Genomic DNA, 12,445 nt, shown 5'->3' with positions numbered 1-12,445 from the left:
GCTCCACCGCCTTCGGAGCCGACAGTCTGCTCTTTTCGGAACCGGACACGGCCTTGGAACCGCTTACCAAAAAACCTCCTTCCATATTGCTCCAGTCAGCTCCATCTGTCCACTCTTCCAGGTTCTCTGTCAGCTTATCTTATCTGAATATGGACCGGCTGGTTCAGAAACTCTTGAAGGCACCAGGCCTAGTTAAATTGCTGTCGGCTCAGGCACAGCCATCGGAGCCGAAGACCACTACCCTTGAATTGTCTGCTCCTCCTTCGAGCTATATCGGACCTTCGGAGCTGGAGGAGGCCGACCTGATGATCGTGGATCCCTTGGAGCCGACACCTGCTCCAGTATCATCGGCTCCAACTGCTCGGACGTTCCTCAGCACCGACTCAGGACTCTAGGAGCTGACACTCTCCGGTCGGGTCCGGGGAGGATAGCCGCACCGACTTGGTGCCAACTCTTCCTCTCGAGGCCTCGGCTCGGGTGAGCTCTGCTCCTACCTCAGGCTTGGAGCCCATGGCTTTGGTGTGGGAGGAGATTGTGGCTCCATCGGAGCCATCGACTCCTCATCGGAGCCGAGGTGCTTTTGATGCCATGAGGCATGTGTTGTCTCCCAAGACTTCCTCATCTCAAGAGTTGGCCTCTTCTTCCCCTAAACTGCCTGTGTCTGTTTCTGTTTCCTCCGGTCCTCCCAAGCGTAGGGACCCAGAGCCTCAGGTAGTCCCACAGGGCGCTCCCTGCTCTTCTGAGACCTCTCCAGAAGTTCCCCCTGAAGAGGTTCCTAGGAAGAAATTATGCAAGAGGAGGCATTTGGACTCCCCCCAGGAGTCTATCACATTGGACACTGACCTGGATGAATGAGAAGGGTCCCCCAGATCCCTCTCTGAGGACATTCCCTTTGCAGAGATTCTTGAAATCCTTAGGCAGAGGGGTGATTGGCAGTCCAAGAGCCCTACTGAGGACGAGTTGGGTCTCCTGAAGGTGTTTGGGTCTCAACCTTCCACCTCTTGGGTATCTCCGCCCTACGATGAGCTTATGGATCTGGTCTCTCATAGGGCATGGGAGTCTCCAGAATCTATGGAACCTGTTCCTCGAGGCCTATTAAGTTTATTTTAGCCCCTGTGGATAAGTCCTTTTTGACGAAGGGAATCTCTGTTGGTGCCATGGTGATGGCGGCAGCCACCAAAAAGGAAATGTCTGAGACTTCCTCATCTATCCATCCTCCTAATAGAGAATCTAGGATCATGGATAGATATGGGAAACGCATGTTCAGTTCAGCGACTTTCTCACTCAGATCACTGAACTACTTGACACATTTTACCAGACTGCAGAGAGATCTCCTTAAGGAGTTGGGAGACACTCTTCAGGGTGCTGTAGCTTCGAGTGTATCCGATAAGATTGCCACTCAGCTCTCTCCTCAATTCGATAGTCAACTCATCCATGCGTCTTGTATCATACGCAGCTGATGGTTCGAGTTGAGCTGCAGGTACAGGAATCTCTCTGCGTAGGCATGCCTGGATGCAACTCTGTTCCTTCGCGGAACCCTTCAAGTCTTCCTTTACTAATACCCCATTTGACGGCTCATCCTTGTTTGGGCCAAAGGTGAAGGAGACTTTAACTAGGTGTGAGCAAGAAGGAAAGACTCTGTCTGCCGTCGGAGTCCATTTTTCCACCCCTACTTGACCCTTTCCCAAAGGTCAGAGGGGAGGAAAGATATGGTTCCAGAAAGCCCAAGGAGCCTTTCAAGACATATGTGGAGAGCCCCCCTCCAGAGGCAGAGGAGGAGGTGTCAATGGAAGACGCCGCCCTCATGGCAGAGGGGGTCCGCAACACCAGGGTGACAGAGATCACTTCTCTGGTCAATCCTACCAGCACTCCTGAAGGGAGGCTCACCTGTCCTACTCTGGAGACCATGGGGGGTCACTTATCTTTGTACCCCAAAGCCTGGCTAATTATAACAAACGACAGTTGGGTACGAAGTATCATTTCCAGAGGGTATTTCATACCATTCTCCACCCAGCCTCTTCCATCAAAAAAATCCCATACGTTCCACCCAGTCATTTGGGACAAGCAGCAATAGAGGTACACCGATTGCTAGAAGAGAGTCATCCAGCTAGCCCCAAGCAGACCAGATAGGATTCAGAACTTACTCAAGGTTCTTTTTGGTTCCAAAGAAAACAGGGGATTGGAGACCCATTTTGGATCTCAGCAGACTCAACCAGTTTGTGAGAAAAGAGAAGTTCCGAATGGTCACGCTACAGTCCATACTCCCCTTGTTGGGGAAGGACAATTGGATGTGCTCGATTGATCTCAAGGATGTGTACTACCACATAAAGATGGCCAGACCATCCAGAGATCACCTGTGTTTCTGGCTGGGAGCCAATCATTATCAATTCCGAGCTCTGCCCTTTGGTCTCACTACAGCCCCCAGAGTGTTCACCAAGTGCATGGCAGTAGTCACGGCTCACCTGAGGCGTCTAGGATTCCAAGTATTTCCGTATCTAGATGATTGGCTCCTTACCTCCACCACCAGACTTGAACTTCTTCAAGCGAGAGAGGCTACTTTGACACTCTGTGATCAGCTAGGCATTACAGTCAACTTTGAAAAGTCTGCCTTGTTGCCATCGCAGCATATCGTTTTTATAGGGACAGAACTAGACACGTCAACCATCACTCTCCGCATTCCGCTGGAAAGAATCTCTATTCTTCGCCAACACATCATGTCCCTAATATCAAAGAACAGAGCACCAGCAACAGAGGTATTGAAAGTTCTAGGATTGATGGCGGCAGCTATTCTAGCAATCCTCTTAGCAAGGATGCATATGAGAATCCTTCAATGGCTTCTATTCACGCAATGGTCTTACCAAGAACTTTCAGTGAGTCACATGATCCTGATAACAAATTCCTACAAGAAGGATCTTCAGTGGTGGTTGACGTCTCTTCATGTCACAATAGGACGTCCTTTCATGCTTCCCCCTCCTGTTGCCACTGTGACCACGGACGCTTCCCTGATAGGGTGGGGGGGGCTATTTCAGGGAAAGACTGCCCAAGGCACATGGACAGATCAAGGATCACATCTGCATATCAGTGTCTGGAGATGAGAGCAGTACTTCTAGCGTTGCAATACTTTCAGGACGCTCTTCCTCTATGGAAAATTGCAATACAGACAGCAGGTCAGTGGTCTGGTATCGGAACAAACAAGGCAGGACCAAGTCTTATCCCCTTTGCTGAGAAGCCTTCAGAGTATGGTAGTGGGCACTGTCATCACAGTGCTTTCTGTTGGCAATGCACATCCCGGGCAAATCCAAAGTAATAGCGGACAGACTGAGCAGAGAGCAATCTTGTTGCCCCACGAATGGTCCCTCAAATAAGAGATTGCGGACAGAATCTTCCTCAAATGGGGCCAGCCTTCCTGCGACCTCTTCGCCAGTCACATCAACAACAAATGCAGAAGCTATTTTGCCCTAATTCTGATGCCAGGTTACTCCCCAAGGGATGCTGCTGTCCACAATTGGCCCCCGGGTCTTCTCTATGCATTTCCACCAATTCCCCTGTTTTCCAAATTCTTACAGAAAGCAAAGTCACTGGGACAGACAATCATCCTCATAGCCCCTCATTGGCCTTGGCAGATTTGGTTCCTGTTTCTTTATCATCATATTCTGGAAGATCCATGGATCCTGGACCCAGTTCCAGACTTGACACATCTGTCAGGGGATCTTCACCTGTCATTGCAGACACTGAAGCTAACTGCTTGGCTGCTCCAATTCCTCGCATAGCCAGGCTGTATAATCTTTCCCATGACACTAGTCAAATTTTGTTGGCTTCCCACAAACCTTCCACCAGAACATTGTATCGTAGTAAGTGGAAGAGGTTTTTCATTTGGGCTTCTTCCCACAACATTGACCCTTATAAAGCGCCATTGTCTTCTATCTTACAATTCTTGACAGAAATCTTCAACAAAGGAGCAGCGGCAGCTACGATACGAGTACAATTAGCTGCTATATCTAATTTCCATCTAGGAATTGATGGTTTTAATATTATGGCTCACCAATTGTCTAAGGCTTTTTTAAAAGGCTCCTTTCACATAAGGCCTCCAGTGAAGATACCTTATTCCCCCTGGAATTTGAATTTTATGTGATCTCGTATCATTCTTCCTCCTTTTGAGCCTGCATCGTCTTGTGAACTAAAATTCTTGTCATGGAAAACTATCTTCTTAGTAGCCATCACTTCAGCCTGTAGAGTGTCAGAGCTCCAAGCCCTTTCCATCAAACCCCCTTACATGGTCTTCCATACTGACAGAGTATCTCTCAGAACTAATCCATCTTTTCTGCCCAAAGTATGTTCTGAGGTTAACATTAATCAAGCCATTGAGGTACCTGTTTTCTTCCCTAATTATACCAACAAATTGGAATATATGTTGCATAAACTCGATGTTCATAGACAACTTAGATTTTATTTGGACAGAACCAAAGACATTAGGAAATCAGATCAACTCTTTGTGTCCTATTCTGAGACCAGGAAAGGTAAACCAGTTGTTAAAACAACCCTAAGTGGCTGTCAGATTGCATCACCTATACATATGCTTCTCATAATATGCCATTGTCTAGTAAGGTAAAGGCTCATTCAACCAGAGCAGTTTTTACCTCGTTAGCCTTTCAAGCCAAATTGCCTTTGGATAACATCTGTGCAGCAGCCACCTGGTCTAAACCTGACACTTTTATAACTCATTACAAAGTGGATAATGCCTCCAGGGACAGGTCTTCATTTGGTTCTACGGTTCTGAAGAGTGTACTTCTGTGAACCACCTAAGATCAGGGTGCTAGGTACGCTACCCATCAGTGATGAATGAATGGCGAGATTGAACAACTTCACATAAAGAAATTATGTACTCACCATAGCATTCTATATGAGTTGTTCCATCTCGCCTTCATTCTCACGTCCTTCCCTCCTTCCCCCTCCTAGCTGACAGTTGACCTGGAGGCTGTCTTCATCCTGGTTTTTCAATGTGTATTCATGCTAGACAGAATTATTATTGTACTTTTATATGGTACGCGGCAAACAAGATCTAAGGTAATTCCAGCAGTGCATCATGGGATAAGGGGTGGAGTCTCGAGCTACTGGAGAACTTTGAGCTTGCTAGTTGGTCGTGTCGGAGCCGAGGATTGGCTCCGAACCCATCAGTGATGAATGAAGGCAAGATGGAACAACTCAAATGGAACGTTATGGAGAGTACATAACTTCTTTTTTTCTTCCTTCATTATAATGTGAGGTTTGCAGCAAAGCTAACAGTATTTCAAATCTGGAACCAACCACTTCTCTAATTTGGACAGTGTTCCTGGCAGGCTTTTGTATCTCTGTTGAAAATAGCAAAGTTCTTTCCTCATTCTTTATTAACCATAATATGTTTTGTAAATATCCTGTCCGAATGTAACATTTGGTAAAGTGCATTATCATTCTGCAAGCTCCGGATTTATACTGTATAAATGTCTTCTTCTTCTTTAGGAGAAAGTTGAATTGGAGAAACTGCAGCTGTCTATCCAGCGACAACGAGGAGAAGCAGAACAACAGAAGCAAATAATAGAGAAGGGTCAACAAGAAATTGAACAACTCTCATCACAGATCCAGTCCATTCAGAACAGTATTGACTCTCAAAACCGACAGAAGAGTCAACTTGAAAATAGTTGTTTTAACCTTGAAGCAAAACTTGCTCAAACTAAAAGGTATGATTGTCAGCAATATTGAAAATAGAAAGTCCAAATGAAAACTAATGGCATCAGCTGCACATTTTCATGATACATTACTTTTGATGATAATTTGTACTACCAGATCCAGTGTTGCCTGTTTTCATTAATTTCAGCCTTTGGGTAGTCCGATCAAGCCGGATCCAACCTCGGTGCCTTATACCAGAGTACTGGATCGGAGAGCCCTGACTCCTCCCCTACCCACAATTCCCTCCTTCTAGCTAATTTACCTCAGATCTTGTTTGCCCACCTGTTTAACCACATGTGCCTTCTGAGAGCACCATGCATTCACAATAAATGAAAACAATTTTTTTTGTCTAAAATCTGTTACTCCTTCCTTAACTTATAGAACTCTTAAGTAGAGTTAGGACTAACACAATTTTAGAGTTAGTTTAGGTAGATGTACTTAAGACAGACACCCATTTATCTACATAATACAGCGTGGTATTTTAGAGTTTATATATGGTTTTACCTTGTATAACCGAAATTAAACTTTCCCAAATTTCTAATTGCCAAGACGACTTCACCTAAACCTCTAATCAGCAAAGCTACGAAACACCGCACTTTTGAATAGGGAAATGAACTACTTGGCCACCAGGGTGAACTTTGCCCTTTCCCCAATATAGTGTGATCTCAGAGTTAGTATATTTAGTTGGGGTGTGGGGGGAGGCAAAGCCCCCCACTTGGGCAGGTTTGGATGGTGCAGTGGTAGCATTGTCGTCTCACAGCAAGTGGTTCTCCGGTTCGATTCCTGACTGGGGTGCCATCTGTTTGGAGTCTGCATGTCCTCCCTGGGTTCATGTGGGTTTCCTCCGGGTGCTGCGGTTTCTTCCCATATTACAAAGACATGCATCTGGAGCGTTTCTCCTCAGGCCTCTGCTAAAAATTGGCTTTGTTCCAAGTCGGACTTTCCCGGTTAACAAATGTTAAATAAATAAATCAAAATGAAAGGTTTAGTTTGTATCAGTGTTATTTTGCCCTGGTGGCCAAATGGTTTGTTTCCCTATTCAAAAGTGCAGTGTTTCGTAGCTTTAATGGAGTTTATAGCTTTTAATGGGATAAATATTATTTGGTTAGTTTTTCTAGAGTGTTGTTCTGATGTCTGACAAATCTGATGGATTCAAGAAGTGTTCAGCTTGTAGACAGAAAATAACCCCCACTCGCCCCTCAGCCACCCATTCCTTTTGGTGTGTACTGTCTAGGTCCCTCTCATCTTCAGGACAGCTGTATGAGTGCCGCTTTTAGAACTAGAACACTGGAAAGCAAAAAAGAGAACTCATCCTCAAGAGTTTAATTTCCCCTCGGACAGAGGCTGCCATCTCTTCTGAATCTAAACAGCCATCCACTTCTCCCACTACTTAGAAGAGTATGGAGGAAAAGAGGGAGAAAGATCCAAAGAAATACATAAGAGATAAATCAGGTGAGAAGTGACAAGAAATGAGGAAGGCATAAAAGTTGAGGAAAAAATCTCCCAGATACATCTGCGCTCTCAGGTCCAGCACCTAAGTTGTTGAGGCAGTCAGATCCATCTGCAGCTCTGATCCAAGCGCCCTCTCCAAAACCTACCTTTTTTCCAGGTCCGGTTAGCCCCACATTGCATTCATCCATACTAAAATACAAGTTCCCATCAAGACTGGCATGTTTAGCTACTTCATTAAGGTCTGGTTGTGCCAGCAGAAGTCTTACTGAGATGGATCTCAACCGTATGATAAGAAAATTCCTGAGGACACAGATTCAGATGGGGTGGTCCTGGTGCTGTACCCCAGAGGAGAGCCAGGAACATGCCCTTTGACCCTGTCCCATCTTGTTCTGACAGTAACTCCTTTCCTGGTGAAGACACTCATGTGTCTGAATCCTTCCATTGCGCCATCATCAGATCTGATAGCTCTGGAAACTTCGCTTCGATCTCTTTCTTTACTCTTTTGACAGTGAAATTTTTGGGTCGAGAGGAGTCTTGGAGCCAAAGCGTCAGGTTAGAGATCCAATGGTGGACTTGACTCTGAATTTTTTTAGAGCTGTTTCTCCCCTTTGGTACTTCAGGACTAAGACAGCTCAGCTCTGAGGTCCTCCTTGGAACTAATCTCTTGTAGTCAGAAAACGTACTGAGTTGGCCGACAGAGGTAGTTTCTCCTCAGCTGCATAAGCTGAGTCAGCTTTTGAGGCTGTGGATTGGGCTGTGGCCAGGACAAGGCGACAGGTGTATGCACCATGTTTGGATCTGTCCTGACTTCCAGCCAATGGATCCTGTGCCACTTTCCTTTCATTCGAGTTGACAGGAGCAGACAGAACCAAGTCTTCTTCACCAGATTGTCTTCTGCGTTTCTGCACATATACCCAAACTACTGTAATGTGCTCTCTTTGACCTTTTCTGCAATTATAGCTACTTTGGTTTCTGCCCTTATGTCCTCATTTTTGTCTGTCCCACAGTGTGCATCCTACCACTGGTCTCAGACATTTCATCTTCATCACTGCTGCCTTCCTCAACTGCTCTGCCTTTACTTCCCAGGCTTCTGTATCATACAGTAGTACTTATAGCACCACTGTTTTGTACACCTTACTTTTCATCTTCTTTGTCATTCTTCTTTCATATACTACACCTAACACACTGTTTCAATTTGCTGCAGCCCCTCTGAGTCTAGCCTTGACTTCCTTATTCAGACAACCTTTCTCCTCAGCATCCCTTCCCAGATACTTGAAGCTGTTAATCTGTTTCACTATTTTTATATCTTAATGCTCATCTTCTGAACTCCACCATTTGATGCCATTACAACTGTCTTATCTGCACTCAGTTTCATTCCATGTGCCTTCAGTTTTGCATTCCTTTCCCCTGTCCTTTGCTGAAGTTCTTGCTTAGAGTCTGCCTGTAATGCCACATTATCTGCATACAGCAACTTTGTTGACCTTTCCCCTTCGACCTGTGTACTAATGTAGTCTATTGCCAATATGAACAGCTGTGGCCTCAGAGCTGAATCCTAGTCCACACCCACTCCCACTGGGAACTCATCTGTGAGACTGAACAGCGTTCGTACTTGAGTCGTTGGGTCTTTGTACATAGCCTCCACTAGTTCTACCAATGTTTCTGGAACTTCAAACCACTGTAGCACTGCCCAAAACAGGTTTTTTGGGACCTCGTTATATGCTTTCTGCAAGTCTAAGAATGCCCAGTTGGACTCTTTCCTCATGTCTGGATTCTTCTCAAGAGTCTGTCTCACCACAAACATTGGTCAGTTGTGCTGCATCCTGATTTGAATCCAAACTGCTCATCTCCCATCCTACCTTCTTGCTGCTCTGTGTATCCATTTATTAATTACCCTGTCCAGAACTTTCATGCAGTGTGACAGGAGTTTGACACTTCTTCTACTGCCCACAGTTGTGAATGTTCCCATTTATTCTTGATTGCTTGCACTAGTATGCTTATTCTTCAGTCATCTGGGATACACCTTATGCTGCACATTTCTGTGAGTACCAGAGGAACCATTTCTCTCCTATCTCACCCAGCATTTGTATCATACCTGCTGTGACCTCATCTGAACCCGCTGCATTCCCCTGATATAATTTGTCTTAGTGCTCTTCTTACTTCTGTAGTGGGCTCCTCCTATTTTTTCATTGTAGGTTGTGTCTGAGGCATTACAGCTTCTTTGAGGTTTTCTGTGTTCAAAAGCTACTTCTTCCATCTGCCTTTGATTTCCTGTGGACTGGGTGAGTAGATTGATGCTCATACCTCTCAACTGTACAGATTTCCGCAGAATGTCCAGATTTTTCCCTCATATTTTTGGTCCATTTTACATAAAATTGTGTTTTTTTGGTAAATTAGTGGCAAATCGTTAAAGATTGACATTAGAAAATAATGACAGACATTTGAGTTTTAGATTTCATACCCTTTAGAAAATTCATGCTAATGCAAAACCTGTTATTCTATCAACTTTCTAAGCTTAGAAGAGCAATATTTAAAAATTGTCCCTGTTTTTGTGCCCTTATCCCACTTTTATCTATGGTTTTGTCCAGATTTCTTGCTCTAAGAGGTATGTTGATGCTGATATCCTTTATGAAGGGCGTTTGACTATCTTATTTAATCTTTCTGTCTTTGCTTTGCAACCTGATGTAGTTTCTTTGTGTCGTCTACTGACTTACTTTCCAGAAGCTGGTAGAGTGCCTCTTCTGCCTTGTTCTTTGCTATTGCAACTCATTTTTAGCTTCTTTGTTAGCTAATCTTTATATCTTCCTAGCCTGGTCTCTCTTTTATATCTCCTACTTTTTTCTGCACTCCTCCTTTCTTTTGATGACTTCCTGGACTACTGTATTCCACCAACAGTTTTCCTTGTGTAACTTATCTTCATATCTCCCTCTGCCCACATATCTGCTCTGTAGTCTTCACACTTGTGTTTTGAGACACTGCCATTCTATTTCAACTCCATGTATTCACTCCTCTTCTTGAGATGCTAGAGCCCTGAGTAATTATCTGAACTGAGTTGTGCTTTTGCTTCAGTTAACTTCAGGTTTTTAGCCTGATCTCTGTTGATCATTAAGCCTTCTGTGACCACTGCTTACTGCTGACTATGACAACCAGTGGTTTATGCTGTAGGCTGACTGTTTCATTGGAGATGACTTTGCAATTGCTGATTCTACCTTAGTGCACTTTCCTTGTTAGAAGTTGTATGTAAGTGGCCTCTTGTATGCTATCTTGTGAGTGTCTCTCTCTGAACCACGTGCTGACTACTATCAAGCCTGAAAGAAACTTGGGGAGCTCCTTGATCAAGTCTCTTTGGAAATGTGTCAGGTGTACTAGATAGAATCCATGGCCTTTCCTTTACCCCTGTTGCCCAACCCATTTCCCCATATCCTGTTCTGTCTGTCCTGATATGTTCATTCAAGTCACCCAATTCATTTTACCCTGCTTTATCTAGTAGGGCCTTAAACTGCTGTCTGAATGCACTCTTTTCCTAACTATCACAATCCTGCTGTGGAGCATAGGCTGCAATTATAAATACTGCCTATCATTAGGCCAGAGTTTGTCACTAATTCTGATGACACCCCTCACTGTCTTCTGAAGCCTCTCCCTCACTGCAGTTCCCAGACCATTTCTAACCTGTTGTGTCCTGTTGGTTAGAAGGCTTGGAAGGAAGATGATGTGGTAGAACCCATCCCCTTTAAAAAGACAGAATGTTGGTTGCCCCAAAGGATATGAAACATTGGTCTAAAAGGCCCTCTTTAGATGCCATGGTAGTAGCAGCAGCCAGAAAGAAGGCTCTGTCCCAATAAAGTTCCTCTGTCCATCCCCCTAGTTGAGAGTCAAGGGCATTGGACAGACTAGGGAAATGGATGTATGTATCAGCAACCTTCACCCTTTGATCATTGAACTATCCAGCACACCTGCAACGTTTCCCAAGAGACTTGATCAAGGAACATTTGAAGTCTCTTTCAGGCAGCTTACCTTTTGTTATCCATAAAACTGTGGGTCCCCAAATGTCTACCCTGCAATCTACATCAGATGTGGACATGTAAATGTTATCAGATGTAGCCAGTGGCACATCAGAGGTAGCTGATACAGGTGTTACCATATGTCACCATGCCTGGATGCAATTGTGCGATTTTGCTGAAAGCTTCAATGCCCCTTATGATGGCTCCACTGTGTTTGCACCTAAAGTAAAGGAAATGCTTACCAGGAGTGAACAGGATGGTAGGACCTTGATTGCCATGGGAATTTGTTTTTCTACTCCTTAAAGATCCTATCTGAAGTAGTTAACTTCATTTTATCTGCAACCTGTGGGTGTACGGATCTGTGTCAAATCTGAGCCAGCAACTTTTTATCTATCATCTGCTCCAAGATCTGAGCTCCTCCCCTTACCCATAATGCCCTACCATCTCCTATCTTCCCCCAGATCTCGTTTGCCGCACCAGTAGTGTGTATTGTGGTCTCCTTTGCTTTGAGCTCAGGAATAGTAAGTGGTATTATTACTTAAATCTAGTGTGTGTCTGTGTGATTTTTTTCCCTTCCTTCCCTTGTTTAGTGTATCGCTTATTCGTCGGTTTAAAAAAAAAAAAAGTTTTTGCTAACTTGGTAGAGCAGTTGTTAGGCCTGCCCTTCCCCTACCTGTGTTTGTGTGTGTTTTTTTTCTGGTAGGTAGTATTTTTCCTTTTGGGTGCAGGATCATGGCTGATCAACCAAAATCTGTTTTCAAGAAATGTACAGAGTGTGGCCATAAGCTTTCCCCGGCTGATGGTCACACACTGTGTGTGATTTGCTTGGGAGTGGCACATTTGTCCACTCAATGTGCTATCTGCACCGGGTTCAATCCGAGGGCCCTTAAGGATCGGAAGGCCAAGTTAGTAGCCAAAGGCCTTCTCCCCGCTGCCATGCTGGAATCTGCCATGGCCTCGGTTTCTAGTATTCAACCTCCCACGTAGACAGGGACTCAACCTCCCTCTTCTTCTTCTGGTGATGGGTCTAATAAAGACAAATCTACTGTCAGCGTGGCAGACAAGGAGAAAGGCAGAGAGGATAGGGAGAAGAGAAAGGACATACATTGCAAGAGATCCCCGGACAGGGAGCTCTTTCTTAGTCCCCCTTCCAAGGCCATGAGGCCTGTTTCTCCATGGCTCCGGTCTCGTTTCTCAACGGAGAGGTTGGAACATTCGGACCCGAGGCTTTCCTCTCCATTGCGCAGACCAGCCAGATCCGAGTTGGTGGCCTCTACGAGGTCGACTCAGAG

General features: G+C 45.0%; 1 protein-coding gene across 1 annotated transcript in view; it reads left to right on the top strand.

The window, feature by feature from the left end:
- The window catches only part of CNTRL (centriolin), a 4,034,091-nt gene that overhangs the window by 2,962,729 nt on the left and 1,058,917 nt on the right, over positions 1 to 12,445 (top strand). Inside the window, 1 exon segment of the mRNA XM_044058259.1 lies at positions 5,497 to 5,714. Coding sequence (XP_043914194.1) covers positions 5,497 to 5,714 — 218 coding nt within the window.

The sequence above is a fragment of the Protopterus annectens genome, chromosome 16.part0, assembly GCF_019279795.1.
Source record: "Protopterus annectens isolate FY-2018-M chromosome 16.part0, PAN1.0, whole genome shotgun sequence".
In the NCBI taxonomy this organism is placed as follows: Eukaryota; Metazoa; Chordata; order Ceratodontiformes; family Protopteridae; genus Protopterus; species Protopterus annectens.
Note: the sequence above shows the minus strand (reverse complement) of the source record. Positions and strands in the feature narration are given on the sequence as shown.